Source organism: Ischnura elegans, chromosome 2 (genome assembly GCF_921293095.1).
Source record: "Ischnura elegans chromosome 2, ioIscEleg1.1, whole genome shotgun sequence".
NCBI classification, from domain to species: domain Eukaryota; kingdom Metazoa; phylum Arthropoda; class Insecta; order Odonata; family Coenagrionidae; genus Ischnura; species Ischnura elegans.
In genome coordinates, this window is record NC_060247.1 from 124,652,760 (window position 1) to 124,671,329 (window position 18,570).

Here is an 18,570-nt window from a genome sequence, read left to right on the forward strand (position 1 = left end):
AGTAGCATTACATTGGCTACATGAAACATTAAAACATACAAGTTAATGTGTAAATTCATGAATGCAAGAATAAACAATTATGCACATTTTTTCATCTAACTTGAGCAAATCCATGAACAGAAAATAAAACCTTTTCTAATTTGGTTCAAGCATTCATATAAATTTCAAACCTAAATGTTCTGTACTAATCAGTAAAAACATTCATGCATTAGCACATTATTTTATAAGCTCTAATACATAGTGTAAACAGGCCTTAAAATTAGAGATTTGCGAATAGTATCAGCGAACACTCGAATACCTCGAATACTAGAAAGTATTCAATACTCGAGGTTTCGAATAGTTATGCAAAAAGTACCGCCTCGAACACCTCGAATACTTTGAATTCCGCGTCGTACACTGTCGCACGCATGTTGTTGGTAGTTGACGTGGAAAAATGTAGAGAACTCGAGTTTTTTAGAGCATGCAGCGCCATTTTAGGCAAGTTGACGAACTACATCAAATTCGTGGGTTAGAGCGGTGAAAAGAGTTCGACGTGGTGAACCTCAATTGATCCGGGTGAAAAAATCCGAAAATCCCCGGTTTCCCCCACCAGGAAAACCTTAGTGCCGTGGGATAGTAACTATGTAGCACAATTCCCAAAATCCGCTTCCCCCTCCATCCATCAGCCCTCGGCCCCTCCTCCGACGCTTTCCTCCTCTTCGAAATCAAACAAAAGTCCCCAGCTCGCGCAGGTTTCTTATAAATGAGACGAAGTGTTTACCTTGTGTCATTTATGGCTAATAAGGACAGGCACTTAGTTTGAATCTTTTCCAGGAGATGAAACTACCATAGGGAGAAACTCAGTGCCGTGGGATAATAACATTGGCGCATTTCCCACGATCTGCTATCCCCCTCCATTCAGCACTCGCCTCGCCCACTCTGATGCTTTCCTCTTCTCCGAAATCAAACAAAAGGTCCTCGCTCGCGCAGGGATCGTATTACGAAGACCTTAGCTTCGAAAAAATATCAAGTTACATGAGAACAATAAAGACGTGTCTCATGCCCCCCTTTTCTAACCCACTGACCTTTTTCTGCCTACCTGCTTCGAAGTTCCCCATTTCTGGAGGTCAACTGCTGCATGAGTACCGTGGGATAGTTACATTAGCGCATTTCCCAAGATCCGCTATCCCCCTCCATTCAGCACTAGCCCCCCTCTGAGGCTTTCCTCTTCTCCGAAATAAAAAAAGGTCCCAGCTCGTGCAGGGATCATATTACGAAGACCTTAGCTTCGATAAAATATCAAGTTACATGAGAACAAAAGAAATGTGTTTCGCGCCCCACCCCTTTTCTCACCCACTGACCTTTTTCAGCCTACCTGCTTCTAAGTTTCCAGTTTCTGGAGGTCAACTGCTGCATGATTCACCTATTAGCCCAAAAGGTGTCTAACAATGACGTTCGGCAATTGATATTACACCTTTGTTGGATTGAAATATTAGTAATGTGCGCGTAATTTAAAAAAGAACAAGACCAAACGCGACGCATTTCTGACTGTATTTAAGCATTTTACGCGAGGAAATAAATGTCAAAATAGGACGGAGACTTGGCATTCTGGCGAGACTCGAAATGAGCAGCAGAGCTTCTCGGAAGTTGATGCAGTATTTTTTCCAAAAACATACATCAAGTTACAATTTATGAGTGGTGCTATAAACCTTTATTGTTACAGTCCCAGACGAAGGGATATTTTCTCAGGATATTTGGTTTCTCCCTGATAGCAATTCCAATTCATCTTCTTATCTCGTGAGAACTCCCAAAGATGGACTGAAAATAATTGAAGAAAATCCGGTGGAGAAGAGCTTATATTTTACAAAATGCCTCAGATTGTCAGCTAGCACTTGGCAGCAGGAGTGGGGGTAAAGCGATGTTAGTTGAATTAATTATAAGCCCAATTGTTTCCATAAAATTAAAATATTCCATTAACCAGCTTAATTCCTGTTCGAATCCTTTAAAGGAAATCAAAATTACTCCCCAAAATATTGTGTTGCCTGCTGCATAGGCAACCGAGTCAAACATTCCAGCATTCATCGTTTAGTATTCGAGGTATTCGAATATTCGAGCAATGATTTAATATTCGAATTCGATATTTGAGTTCGAGAAATCTGCTATTCGACCTGTAAAATGCTTATTTGCCAATAAGAGAGCAAAAAATTTGACAATGATAAACCAATACCATTGAGACAAAAAAAGAGAAAATTTGTCGATTTGTAGATTTTAGATGTAGATTTGTAATTTCTGAAATTTATTTATAGGTCCACTGGCCCAAGGATTAAATAGAATTAATTTCTTGACATATGGCAAACAGAAAAGTGAATTAAACTGGGATGTGAATCTTAAATACAGCCAGATAAAAAATTTACCAGGTGGGACTGGTTCTTCATCTCCACCGTCATCATCTTCATCCATGTCGTCGTCATCATCATCTTTGTCGTCATCATCATCGTCATCACTTCCTCCACTTTCAAAGTCATACTCTCTCTTCCTCTTCTTTCCTCTGCCTAAATTAGGGGAAAATAGGAAACTACATTACAGAAGGTGGTATATCAAAAATAATACGGCTACAGATATCGTATCTTTCTTGTTGTGTGGTTGATTACCTTTAATTCATATTCCAAAATGAAATACATTCTTAAGCAAGTATTATTTAGGAAGTGAGGTTAATTAAAGCATATTTGAAATTGACTATTAATCATTAGAGAAAATTCGATTTTTTTTCAATTACCACAGATGGGTTTCACCCACTCTGCCACAGCAAAAAAAGTGCCCCTTAAGATAATTGTATAACATTGAGAATCAGCTCAAACTAACTCCAAAAATTGACCTTGTATTGGATTTGCACCGAGGTGTAGTTTGTAAATACACCAGGCTAACAAGAAAAATAATTTTGAATCACCAGTCTAATTGTAAATGAATGTTAAAAATATCAACCAAATTACAATGGGCATACACAAAGTTAATTTTTTGCAAATGTTAACTGGCAAATCTATTTCTCCAAGGAAAACCAAATCTCTAAATTCAATGAGCTGGAAAGGTTATTATGGGAGGCACGTAAGTACATGAAAACTATTTAAGAAAAATACATAGATGGACAAGGATGCAGAAAAAAAGAAAGACGAATTCAGGGTTGTTCCTTGGAATTAGCCGCTAAAGTACCCACAATTTTATGTCTTCCATCAAGAAATATGACACAACTAATAGTTCCCAAGATAAGTTTAGGGACATACTGCAAGGTTTCTATACCAGATGGGATTTTATCACTGGTCTCCATAATAGGAACCTAGCCATCATAATCCATCAATACAAAACCAGATAGCTAGATGGAAAAAATAGCCATAAAAAATTAGGCATAACAGGGTGTCCAGCCAACCAAAGCAGCAAAATTTACCATTACCTTAAAAAATTTAAGGTTTACCAAGGAAATTTTACAAAATTCCAGGTTAATCTTTCGTGATTACTGTAATAGGTAAGAATTTTATAACAACCAAAATTACTTCAATACCTTTAAATAACATTACATAGTTGTAATTACAAGGTCAAGGAATTGGTTATTGTATATAAAATTTAAATATATTCAATGCAAGCCACGAAGCTGCTTCGACCTCATATGTAGATGGAGACGTCACCTGGCATTCCATTTTTCGTGTTTTTTTAATCTTACTTGAGTCAGGAGTGCTACATATTTCGAAGCTGTGGTGATGTCTGACATTACCCATTTTGACGTGGCTGTAAAATTCTACTAAGCTGCAGCACTTAAAATTTCAATGCATGCTTTATAAGCCAGAAAATCAGTGTTGAACAGGCATTTTTTTGGTGAAATTAATTTTAAATTAAAGATTTAGAAATTCCAGGTTGGAGCAGAAATTCGTGAATAGTTTATGCATGATTCCAGGGACTAAAAATTCACGCACAATTCCAGATTTTCCAGGGTCGCTGGACACCCTGGCTTAATTGCACTTTGAGTAATCATCAACATACCTTTAGGCTTAGGTTTACTTGGGAGAGGAATTTGACTTTCTATGATTGGCTCCGTTTCCATTCCGTTATCTTGCTTCATTTCCACTTCCTCTGGTTTCACACTGGAAAAAAATTCATTCTATTACGCAATGATAGATGGAGTAACTTTGTGGAACTCCTTCATGTTGTGTAGGTAGGAAAGAAGCTGCTGTTCCACACAACATACATTAAATGATTAAAAAGCATTGTATACACGGTATGAGTGTGAGGCTGGGAGACTGACTCTTGGCAAGAAGAGGGGAGTGTGGTTCTGGGAAGTAATGACAATATACTACTACGGCAGGTAATGTGGTTTGTCACAACATTGGATTAAATGAGTTTGGTGCACTGATTGTGAGTGTGGTTTGGAGATAAAGAAGGGGTGAACAAGAACTGTACAAATGCACATTGCCTTTAGGATATGCAGTTGTTGACAAAGGATGACCTGCACACACTGGCTCTCATTTTGAAATTGTAGCCATTGCATTGGAGCCTGTTGACTGAGCAGAGTTTGCTGCTGTTTACACTCTTGTGGGCAATTCTTTCCATCGGTGTGAGGTTCTCCCTGTATGACTAAATGGACCTGAACTCAAATGAAATCACCAACACATGAAAGGAGGACAAAAGCCTTTAGCGTATTCTTACTTTTAGCTTTCGAGGGAATTGTTGAAATTATATTTTATCGTAACTCCTATTTCCCTACCATTATCTAAATGAATTGTGAATTTTGGGTCAGAGTGAAAGACCACATAGACATGTTATGCAAATATTGGCTGTCATTAGTCACATATTCCAAAAGTTGTAGTCAAGGGATTGACATATTCAGCACAGAGCACGCTCTCATGTGGCCACAACATTTTTCAGAACACCCAACCTAAACCACTTCAGACTTATGGGACTCCCAACCTAATCCTATCAACCACACTTATTGAACCATTCCCAAGGAGTAAGATGAACTTTAATGAACTCCCAACCCAAAATCTACCCCAACCACGTACCCCTCCCAACCTAGCACTACAAGGCAAGAAAATTGGTACATAGCAACAGAGAGAGGAGCAATGTGTCGATTGCTGCACTATGTGGTATGTAAAGATGTACTGTAAAACTTTGATTTTACGCAGTTGGAGGGACCGAAATATGGGCACTGTGTAAAATCAAAGTGTGTAAAATCAAGAGTTGGTATTGAGGAGGAGTATACTTTTCAGGATAACTCTAGCTCATTATTTTTAGAAGGCTTAGTAAAGTTTTTGTATAGATCTGATTTAAGCCAGAACAGGAACCAGAAAAAGTCTCATACGTGAGGTTTTATGGCAAAAGAGCAATGAAATCCTTTTCAATTGAGTCAGATATATGTTTCCGGATTCAATTACTCATTTGGAGGCAAGAAAATGAAGCCTAATTATCTTATTTAATCACAAGCAACACCACAGATGACATGTTACCTTAAGAGAAACATTACATTCCTGAACAATGTTTCCCATGGTTGTACAACATGGTTGAATTGCTAGCATTTCTGGCACTAAGATTACTTCTGTTACCCAGGAGAAATTTTGCAATGGTGATACTAAATGCTCGCAGAGAAGCTAATTTTCGAAAATATTCTCATTAAAAGCAGTTTTCAGGAAATCTGTTAAACCACCTGCAGACAAAAAAAGATTGGAGATTGAAGAAATGAGGTATCCGAGGATAGTCATCCAAATTAACCCCATGAACAGGGAGCAAAATTTTGCTAACACATCACAAAGGCTTTACACCCTGTGGGCCTGGGTTCAAGTCTTGGCAGTAGCAGAAACTTATCAGAGATGGCCTTATCCCTACTTGAGTGTAATGTGGAGGGCACTTCCAGTGCACCTCTCTGTCCAGCAGATGGGATGTTACGTCCTGGTCCCTTTGGAGCCTGTCATTACAACCTGGCTAATGCCAACATAGGGTTCCCATCCCCCCAGCCCTTACTTCATGGCGCTAATGACCCCAGCTGTCGGTTACCTCCTTCCAAATAGCATACCATAGATAATACGGAGCACACAGGACTCGGGATATTCGGAAATTTAGATGTTTTCGGTGTTTAGATCACTTTTTTTAAGTGAGCTATTTAAATAGCCATTTAACTGCCGTCATGTTGCAAGCAACTTTCCCTCGCCTCCCTTCGTCCCGCAGATGTAGGGTTAGCCCGAGGAATGAGACAGCGCATGCTGCTTTTACCATCGTGTTGAATCACCATAGACTAACGTCCATACTAGAAGTACGACTATCTTTTTTGCATCACCTTGGAAGCCAAAATTTCGGCACGGGAGGATTTTTAACGGCTCATTTCGCTGTTGTATTTCGCTGGGGCGACGGAAAATATAGCGTTGGCAAAATTCTAGAAAACCTTCCATTAGGGATAGATATTCTGTAGTTCATAATTCCGGATTAAGGACCATCTACTGTAATTACAATAAATTGTTATAAACAATCGATCGATCGATCACTAAGTCAAATAATAAACGAAATGTGATAATGTTAACCCGTTACCTGTTTCTGACGTAATATTTCGCGACAGAATTGCAGACGCTCTGTTTTAGACATAATATTTCGTTCCGGTGCAGTCTTTCCTATTCGTCGTGTTTTTGACGTTTTATTTCGTTCTCTATGCCGTGACTGCATGCTACTGCCATCTATAGGGTCTCTCTTGTACTATCAGCTCATAGTTCAGTCGGTTTAGGACATACTGATACTATTTCCCTTCCTAATGTGAACAGAAGAATACCGTATTTACTTTTTCATCAGTTCTGAAAGCATGGCTGGCCCTAGTAAACGTAAACTGTGTAAGGAGTCAATACTTTCGTTATTAGATGAAGAAAGTGATGAAAGTGATGAGGAATATGCAATAGATTATTCCGAAAATGATTCTGAGAGTGATACCTCAGTCAGTGATTCAGAATGTTCGGAAGTTGACGCCTTTGAAGAAGCTCTCCAGGATCAAGGAGAACAGCCAATATTTCGAAATCCAAAGGACTTACAGTGGAGTGATCGTGTATCGTGTATTTCAATATACCAGTTTTCAGGAAAACCTTGAGTGAACGTACAGGTGAAAGATGCGAATGACTCTCTCGAGTTGTTCAAGTTATTTTTCGATGAGCAACTGGTGGAAATGATTGCAACTGAAACAAACAGGTATGCTGAACAACAACTCTCCAATAAAATATTATTGAAACATTCAAGATTGCGTAAATGGAGAAACACATCTTCAGCTGAAATCAGGATTTTGTTAGCCTATTTCCTAATGATGGGCATCATTTGGAAACCTGAAATGAGTTCTTACTATACTCGTAAATCTTTATTTGAAACCCCATCTTTTCGAAAAATTATGTCTTATAATAGGTTAGTATTGTTGTTGAAGTTTTTGCATTTTGTGGATAATTTGAATGTTCCTCCAGGTCTAAACAAAAAATTGTTCAAAATACAACCGGTGTTTGAATATGTGAATCAAAAGTTCAGTGAAGTGTACACCTCAAATCAAAATTTGGCTCTAAATGAAAGTCTGATGTTGTGGAAAGGAAATTTAGGTTTTGTGCAGTTCATTAGAATCAAAAGGGCTAGGTTTGGCATAAAAACCTATGTCCTCTCTGAATCAGACTCGGGGTATATTTGGAATATGACAGTAAACTGCGGAAAGGACAATGACTTGGTAGCTAGAGAAAATGTAGGGCATGCAACAAATGTCGTGATGACAGTTGCTGAAAAGCTATTAGGAAAAGGGTACTCCATATATATGGACAACTTTTATTCAAGCCCAGAACTTTTCCTATTGTTGAAGGAAAAACAAACAGACTGCTGCGGAACCGTCCGCAAAAATAGAATAGGTCTTCCAAAAGATGCTGTGGGGAGTAAGTTGAAGAAAGGAGAGATGGAGGTCAGATATGCTGATGATTCCCTGATGGTCATGAAATGGAAAGATAGAAGGGATGTTATGATGCTCAGCACATTTCACAAAGGGGATGAATCAGTAAATGTAGTAAGGAGAGGAAAAGAGGTAATTCCAAAATCAATCGATGATTATAACAAAAACATGGGGGAGTGGACAAATGCGACCAGATGTTGACTGCGTACCCTACGGAAAGGAAAAGGATGAAGGTTTGGTGCAAAAAGACATTTCGTCATTTGGTAAACATGTGCACATTTAATGCTCATGTATTACACCAAAAACTAGGCGGAAAAATGGATATGCTTGAATTTCGAGAAGACCTTATTCAAAGTATTATTGTGAAGTATCATCCAGGAATTGGAGATGCTGCTGTGAAACGTGGGAGAATGTCATCCGAAGAGAATCCACTCCGGATGGTAGAACGACATTTTCCTGACTATGTACCTGCCACTACAAAAAAGACTCATGCGACAAGAAGATGTGTAGTTTGTGCAAGGAAAAATATTAGAAAGGAGTCCCGATACCATTGCAAAGATTGTAATGTAGGGTTGTGTGCCGCACCTTGCTTCAAGGTATACCATACACAAAAAAACTATTAAAACTATATAACGATCAATTTGACTAATTGTAAAAATTTTCTAAATATCCCTTTTTGTCTGATTAAAAAATTCTAATAAATAAAGGAGTTGTACTGCTTTTCCTGAAACTTGACTTTCAGCCATTTAAATACCACCAGAATTAAAGCAAGGGGCGATAGCAATGGAAATTGAATTGAAACAGTTAAGGGGTTAATATCTCCGGCGATTATCTGTCTTAATCAAAAGTAGTTACACATACACGGCGATTGCCGTAAGTTTTAGGTTTCGATATCCTTCTACGGCAAATTTGAACTAAGAGCGATATTTGCGTTCGTAAAGGAGTCTGAAATATTACTGAGAGGGCGCAGGGAGAAGCAATAATTAGATTCGCGATGTTTTTAGTTTCACGCTCAACAGCGTGACGTCATTTCAAGATTAGCGGCCTTTTTGGGGCTGGGGTAATGATGCACAAAATCGAAAAACTGCGTAAAATCAAGAAAAGATGTAAAATCGAAGTTTTACCATTGCAATTCCCTATGCTTTCCGGCTGTGTCGCTGCGTAAAAACGAGACTTGATATAAAATCAAAGTGCATAAAATCGAAGTTTTACTGTAATGTTACTCTCCAGAGGGCACGACCAACAGCGAAGCTAGCAGTTGCTATGTTAAAGAGGATGTCAACTGCCAAAAATGATGACATCAAGATGAAAATAGTGTTGTAGAAATGCAAAAGGGTGCAACTTCATATTGTGATATTCAAGTTAGTAACCAAAAATATATTTTTTAAATCCCTCGGTGCACATAGACTCAAATTCTGTAACATTTGAATGATGATAACACACCTGTCTTCATGCTTGTCATCCACAGATTCTTCAGACTTTTCTTTCACTGGTGCTAGCCCAGGAGGTGAAGGTTCCCCAGGAGTAACTGCTGAACCAGATGCACTTTCAGTAGTACCTGCAGCAGCAGTTGGTGCAGGAGTACTTCCAGCAGCCACCTGAAAGAATAAGCCATCAAAATACCCTCAATCACAATACATTTAACTCCTGATTATCTAGGATAATAATGGATGGGGAGAGGGGTCACGAATTAATGTAAAACACAGATAGTTCAAACTTCCACCTTAATTTACACAAATAAAAAAATATTATTATTCATATAAATAGTCCTCCGTCTTAGATTGCTTCAAGGAATCATTGAGAGATTTCTTCACCCCAACTGCAGACTTTTTAAGGGGCGATAATGTCATTGTGCTTGTATTCACACTGCTCCATAAGCACCAGCAAACTGCCTATGCAGGCAAGCACTGTGACTCATGTGATCTCTGCTCCTTTCATGTCAGCTTCCACATCCCTGACCGCCTTTACATTCACTCCCTTCCTCTACCATTTGACCATGACTATTCACAGCATAAATGTGCCCGAGTGCAACGAAAAATCCAGTTCCCTTGGACTGAATTCAACTGATTGCCATGCTGCAGTAATAACTATGCATTTGCAATATGAAAAATACATCTGAAGATTGTAAATAACATTTTCTTCATTTAAAATTTACTATTGAAGAAATATTCTAAAATTAATCAAGTTTTTTTATACTGCTCATTGTCAACTGAGCAGATGGCTAAGTAAACTTGTCACTTTCCTTGTCAGAAAGTAAAGATAATAATAATGTTTTATGAACGGAATTCTTATAATAAATTAAGCCTTGTGTAATATTAAATTTAAGAATGACAATACCGGTGTTTTTTTGCATACAATTTTACCTTTATGAAACATAAATGGAGGGTAAAACTCATGAACAGATAATCCATAAAAAGAATACTAATATGCACACAAATAATGGGGAGTTCACTGAATGATTCAGTTTGTGGAAGTTATTCATGGTAATTACTTAAAATAATCCATTGTACAGCTACATACTTATTTGTGCTGACCAATAGTTAAAAACCTACCTTAATTGACGACGTCACACATCATACCCACTTTTACCTAACAATTTCCCTGACTTATTCCTAAATATCAAGACAGAATTTTTTAAAATAGCCCTGATTAAATATCAATAGTAAAGCAGCAGTTAACATTTATTACTAAAATGCAGCAGGTGAAATTTACGTAACAGTAGTCAAGCAATTCAAACTACTAGTAACTGATTTTTAAACACCAACATAACTTTTCCCTAAGTGATTCCGAATATACATTTTACTTATAACAGCAAGGGATTCCACAGATAGTGTCACATAAAAATTAAACAGAATTGCAAGAGTTGTTATTATTTCAATTTAAATGAGTCAATTCCATTAATTTCCATCTAAAAACTTGTCACAAAAAGATAATTGGGTTCAGATCCCTAAGCATAAAGAGAGATCCATTACCTGAATTGACGATGCCACCTGGTTGTGAGTTTGATTGTTTGTATTCTCTGGCGGGTGCTCGAGGGCTCTCAAATCCACAGCAGTACCACCTTCCAATCGAATCACAACAGCATCAAGCAAACGAACTAAACCCTCAGACTGGTCTGCGTCGACAGTTACGGAGCCAAGGCGCCCACTTTCCAAAAACTCCAGAAATATGGCTACACGTTTCTACAACAAAAAAAGGAATTCACAAAATTGAAGCTTGAAACAACATTAACATCAGCCTAAAACAACAGCTTGAGGAACTGTTATGCACATTACCATTCACTAGTTACACAAATACTAATGAATTTCCAAGAAGAAAACTATGACTATAACAAAGCCATTGTAAGGTGCCACACTGGTGATTTCAAATCACTACTACATTATCAAAATAAAATCATTGTTAATTAGATCACAAAAATCCTGATAAAAAACTTATCCTTCGTTCATTAGAAGCACCAAATCAAGCAATCCTTTCCAATGGCTGAGGTAAATTCTACGATAAATGCATTTACATGATCTATGTATTTTACAATGAAATAATAGTGATTTTAATGATTTAAAAGATAAATTATGATAACTTATATTGTAAGGAAGAATTATTTTGCAATGGAAAGAATGCCAGAAAAGATGGACCATCCAAATAAATTGAGCTATTTACTGCCCAGCTATTTTCCTGAGCTGCTTATTGCCCGCCTTTTATCAGAATACCTCAAAGTGGAATTATTAAGCTGTGAAATAGTGACCACATGAAATGTTAAGATCTCATTTTCAATAGCAGCAAAAGTTAATCCAAGAAATATCAAACAATAGAAGAAACTCAAGCGGTCAATGCCTGTCAAGGAAATTCTCCACATAATTTTCAAATATGAACAAACGTGGCAGCAGAAAATTATCTCTAATCCTGTGACACAATTGATCACACACGGACTTAGAATTTTAACCTTAAGAGATTTCAATATGAGAACTGAAGTACACACATCATTTATAATTGAACAGACTTCATTGCGATTCGTCACCCACCATTAGTGTATTCATAATACACAAATTATTAGGTTTTAGATATCGCAGTTTAGACAAATGTTAATGGTCAATTTTAACCTGGAAAAGGCCAGATTGGTGGCCATGTGATGCCACTCAACGAGACATCACAGGAACCTAGATGGTATACGAGTAATCAGGAGTTTTACATCGTCTGAGATTATCAATGCATACAACAGCAGCCAGAACTGGGAAGACATCACATGGGCTTTTCCCAGCATTCACACTTAGCCGTCGCGTTTGCGCGCACTAGAAAATTTTCACTTTTCATTTAATCGCAAAAACAGATATCGTCATTAAAAAATCTAAAAGTATGAAACACGCACTCCAGGAGTAATAATATTTCGATTTAAGCAATAAAAAAATAGGAAACCACCCTATTTTCCATTCAACAGGAAAATTGATAGATAGGTATACTGATATATGGACGCACAAAAAAGTAATTTAAAGGTAAAGCCAGAAAATATTGGACATTGAGTTCTTAAGAAAGTTAGCAGCACCCGGATAAAAATTGCTTTTGGGTGAAAGTGACCATTCTCTCAAGAGACTCCATTGAAACCACTAGAAATCACTGCCAAACAGTGCATTTGCATCCATGAGATAACCATCTTAAAATTAAAAATCCAAAGTTGGCCACCCTAATGACCTCTATGAAGCCTACAGCATAGGGGATCTTATGCTCTCCTCCCCCACAAATGCTATCCACCTTCTCCCTGTCTTTCTGCAGCACCTAAGTACAAGAAACTGCTAAGAGAGCCAAAAGCAACGCGTCATTGTAGCAAAAGTTTATATGACAGAGTGAGACTGAATTAATAACTCTGTGACATTAAGATAGATTACCTAAGAACATAGCACAGTAGTAAATAGTAAATGATCAGCATGCGTTAGTTCATCTCCAGAGGAATTTGCTGCACACAATTATATCAACCCTTGATTACATATCCATACTCATTCAAAAATTTATTGTTTTCTTCTATTTTAATTTTATTTAAAATATTACTTATAACCTTGCAACAAAAAAGTAAATCAGCAGGAAATACCTTCAGAGCAGCCATTTGTTCATCTTTCCGTTTGACTGAATCTTCAGGATGGTATTTGATCTTGAACCTAAAGACAAAATTGAAGGTATTAGAATAATGACAAGAGTTGATGCATCAAAACAGAAAACAAAATGAAAGAAATCTCAAAAGGAGGTGACTAATGAGAATTCACCACAGACAATGGAAAATAATTAGGAGAAATTTATGACCCAAACTGAAATCCCCACCCATTTTTGTCCTTTTCTTAGATCGACTGAAAATTTTTCAAACGAAACTCTGCTTGAACCCAATCGAGAAGAGACATGTTCCTATCAAATGAATATATCAACTTTCACAAAAAAAAAGGCACAATCACATGGATCTTTAAACGTAGTCTTAAAGGGGCCTCACCTGTGTTATGCATGTTGCTGATGCAGATTGGAGCTTTTGCAGCTCACCCTATGCTAACTAAGGTTTAAAATTCTCCCTATGCCTGCTCTAAGTCGACCTTGCTCACATTTCTTCATGCGAGGGCTAATTTGCCCAAACGATCCGTATAGAATTCGCAATTCACACACGATATCATCTCATTGCAATATTTATTTTCCTTGCACGAGATATATTTTCCGTTTCCAATGTAGTTGATGCTTGAGAAGATCGATATCGCTTATTTTGCACGAAAAATATAAGAACACACCAGATAAATATGCGCAATGATTCAGATTTGTTCCATTCCTCTTCATAGATGTTCCTTACATTTGGTGTCTCCATCAAATTGCAGTTTTGATGACGGCAATTTTTTTACTCTAAGCAAAGCTGTTCAGGAAAAATAAACAGGTTATAACTTAAGTTTTACAGGCTAACCATTATACACACCTTATGTTTGATACTGGATTAACCCTAAAAAATTCTAGGCAAGATTATTGAGATTACAAGTGAATGATAGTTAAGCCTTAGAATATTAATAGGGTTTCACTCAAGTCATCATCATTCTAGAATTCATTAAATCTCAAAGAAAATCAAAGAAAGACTTGATACTTAAAATAAGGACTAATTCAAGGAATTATATTTTAAGCATAAAAATATAAAATATATATAAACCACCATTTGTGCATTTTAATGAGAAAATTTTTTTCTACGAAAATTAACACCCACAAAAGATATATAATTTATCATGGGGCAGCTCATGCAAACTTTTGTTTCAACGATCAGTATAATTAGCCAAGCGTTGGTCTCAGAGCATTCAGTATCATTTACTTGATATGTAGCATAAAAATTTAAAAAATATAAGAAAATGTACACCAAACAGTCATAGCTACAGAAGAAACTAAAAGTACTAAAAAAAGTAGTTTAAAGTTGAAAATAAGGGAAAAATAAATAAGACATGCAAATTCAGGATTATAACAAGATGCCATTAATAAGATAATTCAAAATTTAGATACAAAATGAAACATTGGAAAGAATGAATAATTACCACTGGGTGAAAATGCTAAAAAAATGTAAATTCTAAAAAGTAAGCCTTAATAAGTCCCCAATTCTAAATCAAAATCTTCTTTGGGCAATTATTTTTTAAGTTGCCTTAGTGATAACTTAACAGTAAAATGCCATATAAGCTATAAAACATAATACCACAGAAAGATACCACATAACTGAAAAATTCATTATCGTACAACTTAACTTACACTGAATATTCCAACATATAAAATATGAACCTAGGACTAAAGAATACATAATCACGTGTATTTCTAAAGGCTGTTTTACACGGGGTACATCACTGCGCAATCTGACATATGTACAAAAGAGCAGTCAAAATTGCATTGTGCAAAGCAGTGAATTGCAAGAACACATGCAAAAATGCATGTTTGCGAGATGGCAAAATAGCCCTGCTCGGATTCTGAGCTCGCATTCTTGCAATTTCAATAAATGTTTTCAGTGCTAACCTGCACAATGATGTGTTCCGAGTAAAAAGACCTTAGAATAAATATTGCCTATTACTTTTGGGTGCATGGTCACAAGCAGTAACGAATCCAGAGAGGGGAAAGAGGGAGAGGCTATAGCCCCCTTTGGGTATCCAATTTACACAAAATAAAATGCTAATTTTTTTCAGACCCCTAATACTGTATAAGGTTACCTCCCCAGACCCCTATACGTAGCCCCCTCGCTTGTCTCTGTCCTGAATTCGCAACTGGTCAAAACCATTGCTGCAGATTTACAAGCACTTGAGTTCAGATGTGAATAACTAAATGTTGAAAAGGAACGGAGAAATTACAACACAATTAACTTCACTCACTTTGGCTGGCAAAGACTATAACTTAATTTTAAAAACACATTTTTACATTTTATATCTTCATGGCAATGAAAAAAAAATGTACTTGACACTGTTTGACCTAAGCGATGACTTTAGTAACTGGGAAATGGAATTTTTATGATTAATTTTACACGGATTTCAATTTCGAACAAAAAAATCTGAGACATGGAAATAAATGTTGAAAGTAGAAACATTAAATGGATCCAACTGTACGTGTTATCTAAGAGTAGATTACCTCCATCACATTTTCCCACTAGTATCTTTAGACTTGGTGCTTAATAGACTCATTTTATTTCTTTCATGAATAACTTCTTTACCCCAAAAATAAATTAATGAAAAACAAAACAAGGCATGCCAACCATTATTATTTACATTAGTTCAGATTAAAAATTAAGGCAATGAAGTTTCCGATGATGAACAAACACTTTCGAAGTACACTTAAATTTGTATGCCCTGTAACATTTTTTTTCTTCTCCAGATCCACACTAAATGAGACAGGAGACCTGGCATGAATTCTAGTAGAACAACTTATAGAAAATGCAAAGAGATTATGATAATTACAATTATTTAAGGGACATAAAGGTGAAACTGCTATCAATAAAAAGGGGCAATAACATACTCCAACAACCAAGGCACTTCCAAAGATAGGAAGTTAATTTATAAAAAAAAACCTCATTATCAACAAAAATTATAAGTGCACAGAGTTTCAGCACAAAAGAGTCGGATATGAGGAACATAGACATAAACTGTACTAATTTTAGGCATGTCAAACACCAGAAGGGACTTTAGAGATGATACAAATAACATTCCTCACCTAATTTGTTTTGAAATACTTCCTATTGTAAATATTGGACTTCAAACATGTGAAAAGGTACAATGAGGTTCTGCTGCTCACTTCCATCCTTACTTGGCACATTAGATGCCCTCAAAATATAACTAGTAAACTTACCATGCCCTCATGACCATTAAACAAAGTGACTTGAGCATAAAAAATAGGTAACCCACACAATTAAATCATGCAATGCACGCTAATGAATGCTGGCTGTCTTTGTATCAGCTGCTATCAGCTTTCAACGAGACAAATATGGGGTAGGCATGGTCTTCACATAAATGGTAACCTCATTTTGCCGAGAGCATCATCGTTAAAATAGTCCAGCATAAGTATTATCACATTTCACCCATATTGGAACAGTACAAAAAAGCGACCAAAGCATAACAGATGCCACAACCACACTATCAGCCACTGCATGGCAGGGCAGTGAGTGACACAACACTGCACACAATGCATTGTGCGGGGTTCCCAAGTCAACTTTTTAAAACTTCGCAATGCTCGGCTCAAACATCATGAGGGCACAGGAGGTTTCACAGAATTTATGCATAAATTAATGGTAACAAGCGCATGAATTATGAATAGTATCAAGCCAGACAACTTCGTCCAAGTTCCCAGTTAGTGCAAATTTAGATATTATCTCTAATATATACACCTTTCACTCTGTTATTCAGCATTTACATAACATATCTACAAACAGTGACTCATAAGTTACTTCAATGAATTTTCCATGAGACCCCGCTACTAGTATTTTTCATTTATTTTGGGGCCATATCTTAAGAGCTAGTATTAAAATGCACTAAAAAGTGCATTCATGCTCATGCAAAATTTAGCAGTCAGCATATCATGTGGTCTCTGAAACCATCACCCAATGTCAGATGGATTAAGCCATTTACAAGTCATTATAATTCTTACATTATATAACTATCAAGTTTTGAGGACAAAAATAAGCTAGAAGTATAAACTCTACCAAGTAATGCAAGCACCAATGATTGTATAGGTATACATAAAAAAAGTATACAGAAATGTTTTACATACTAGCATAAGAAAAGCACAATAAGATTAAAAAGCCTGGGAACATGAATGATAGCCAGTCATGCCTTTTTAGGACAGATATTCATACAATCTTCTATATTAAATAATATTTTTGTAGTTTTAACCGAGCTCTTACCACCATAAATTTTACAATCCATTATTACACTCAACGAAAGAATTACAGAACATTAAAACAGGATATTATAAAAATGTGAATAAAACAGTAAAATTATTTCTAAGCCTAATTAGCCTAAATTAATAAATGGTTCTTCATAATTATTACTAATATATAATATATTTCTTATTACCATTCTTCCTCTTTATGAGCAACAAAGAACTCATTCAGCTGTTGACGACGGAATTCCATCTTGTATTCATTGTACTTGCGAATAGCATCCTCATCAGTTATGTTGTCATCTTGAGTAGCAAGGTAGCCCTTGAAGGATAGCATGGGAGGCTGAGTCTGACCTCCTGAAACATCTGAAATGCCTCCACCACCAGCCATACTCCCGCCAATGCCAGCAATCTCCGAACCCCTAATAAAAGAATGAATATCATTTGAAAAATAAACTAAACATTTACACGAGAGTAAATAGATTGCTATGGGCAAAATGCAAAAATCATTTGCATAAAAAAAACTTGAAAAATCACAATTGTTAACAATTGCTTCATATTAATTCATATCTATAATTGATTTTTTTGAATTGTGTCACTTGGTAAACAGCTTTGGATTATAATCAATGCCAAAACCAGAAAAAAATAAATGATTATGATAACACTTTAAGTACACTAAGGTAACTATAACTTAGATGACACGATAAACTTCTAACGATTAAGATTTTACAGTACATATATCAAAATGATAAACATTAAATGCCCAGTAAACCTCCATAGAGCAAAATTGAATAAAAAAACTCCTGATTATGAAGATCTGATCCCAGTACCTTCTCATTTTTTACACAAGGAGAAAAAACCTCCACCAATGAACCTCTATTATGACATTTATGTTTATTTCTCATTCCACATATCCAACAGCCTATCTTCTTGCTTCAGAGTTCACCATAATGAATCCACAGATGATGCTTTCACCTAAATGTTTATTGAGTTGAAACCTCTCAAAATTTTTTCCAGGAGAATCTAGCTAAAAGGAGAAAGGGAAGAGGATGCACTGATGCACAGTCAGGGATTCTTTTTCCATGTCCAGCATTTCCTCCATCAATATTGATTTTAAATCATCATACCTATAATGGGCCTTATTTAAGGAAAAAGTCAACAAAAAAGCTGTTTCAAGTCTGAGTTTAATCTTATATTAAAGAGATTTTCTCATAAATAATTTATATCCCAACTCTGGCCCCTGTAAACACCCAAATTCATACTGACAACCTCTATGCTATGGTAGGCACTGACTACTATGGTCAGCCTAATCCTGTTTA

General features: G+C 36.4%; 1 protein-coding gene across 5 annotated transcripts in view; it reads right to left on the reverse strand.

Annotated features, from left to right (window-relative positions):
• LOC124154599 (serrate RNA effector molecule homolog) overlaps positions 1–18,570 on the reverse strand; it is a 44,956-nt gene that overhangs the window by 19,861 nt on the left and 6,525 nt on the right. For all 5 annotated transcript variants that reach the window (XM_046528438.1, XM_046528435.1, XM_046528439.1 and 2 more), the window contains exons 5-10: positions 17,446–17,673; positions 12,987–13,053; positions 10,882–11,091; positions 9,353–9,507; positions 4,009–4,109; positions 2,394–2,531 (exon numbers count right to left, since the gene is read on the reverse strand). In XM_046528438.1, the coding sequence (XP_046384394.1) occupies positions 2,394–2,531; positions 4,009–4,109; positions 9,353–9,507; positions 10,882–11,091; positions 12,987–13,053; positions 17,446–17,673 (899 nt within the window). The remainder of the gene's footprint in view (positions 1–2,393; positions 2,532–4,008; positions 4,110–9,352; positions 9,508–10,881; positions 11,092–12,986; positions 13,054–17,445; positions 17,674–18,570) is intronic.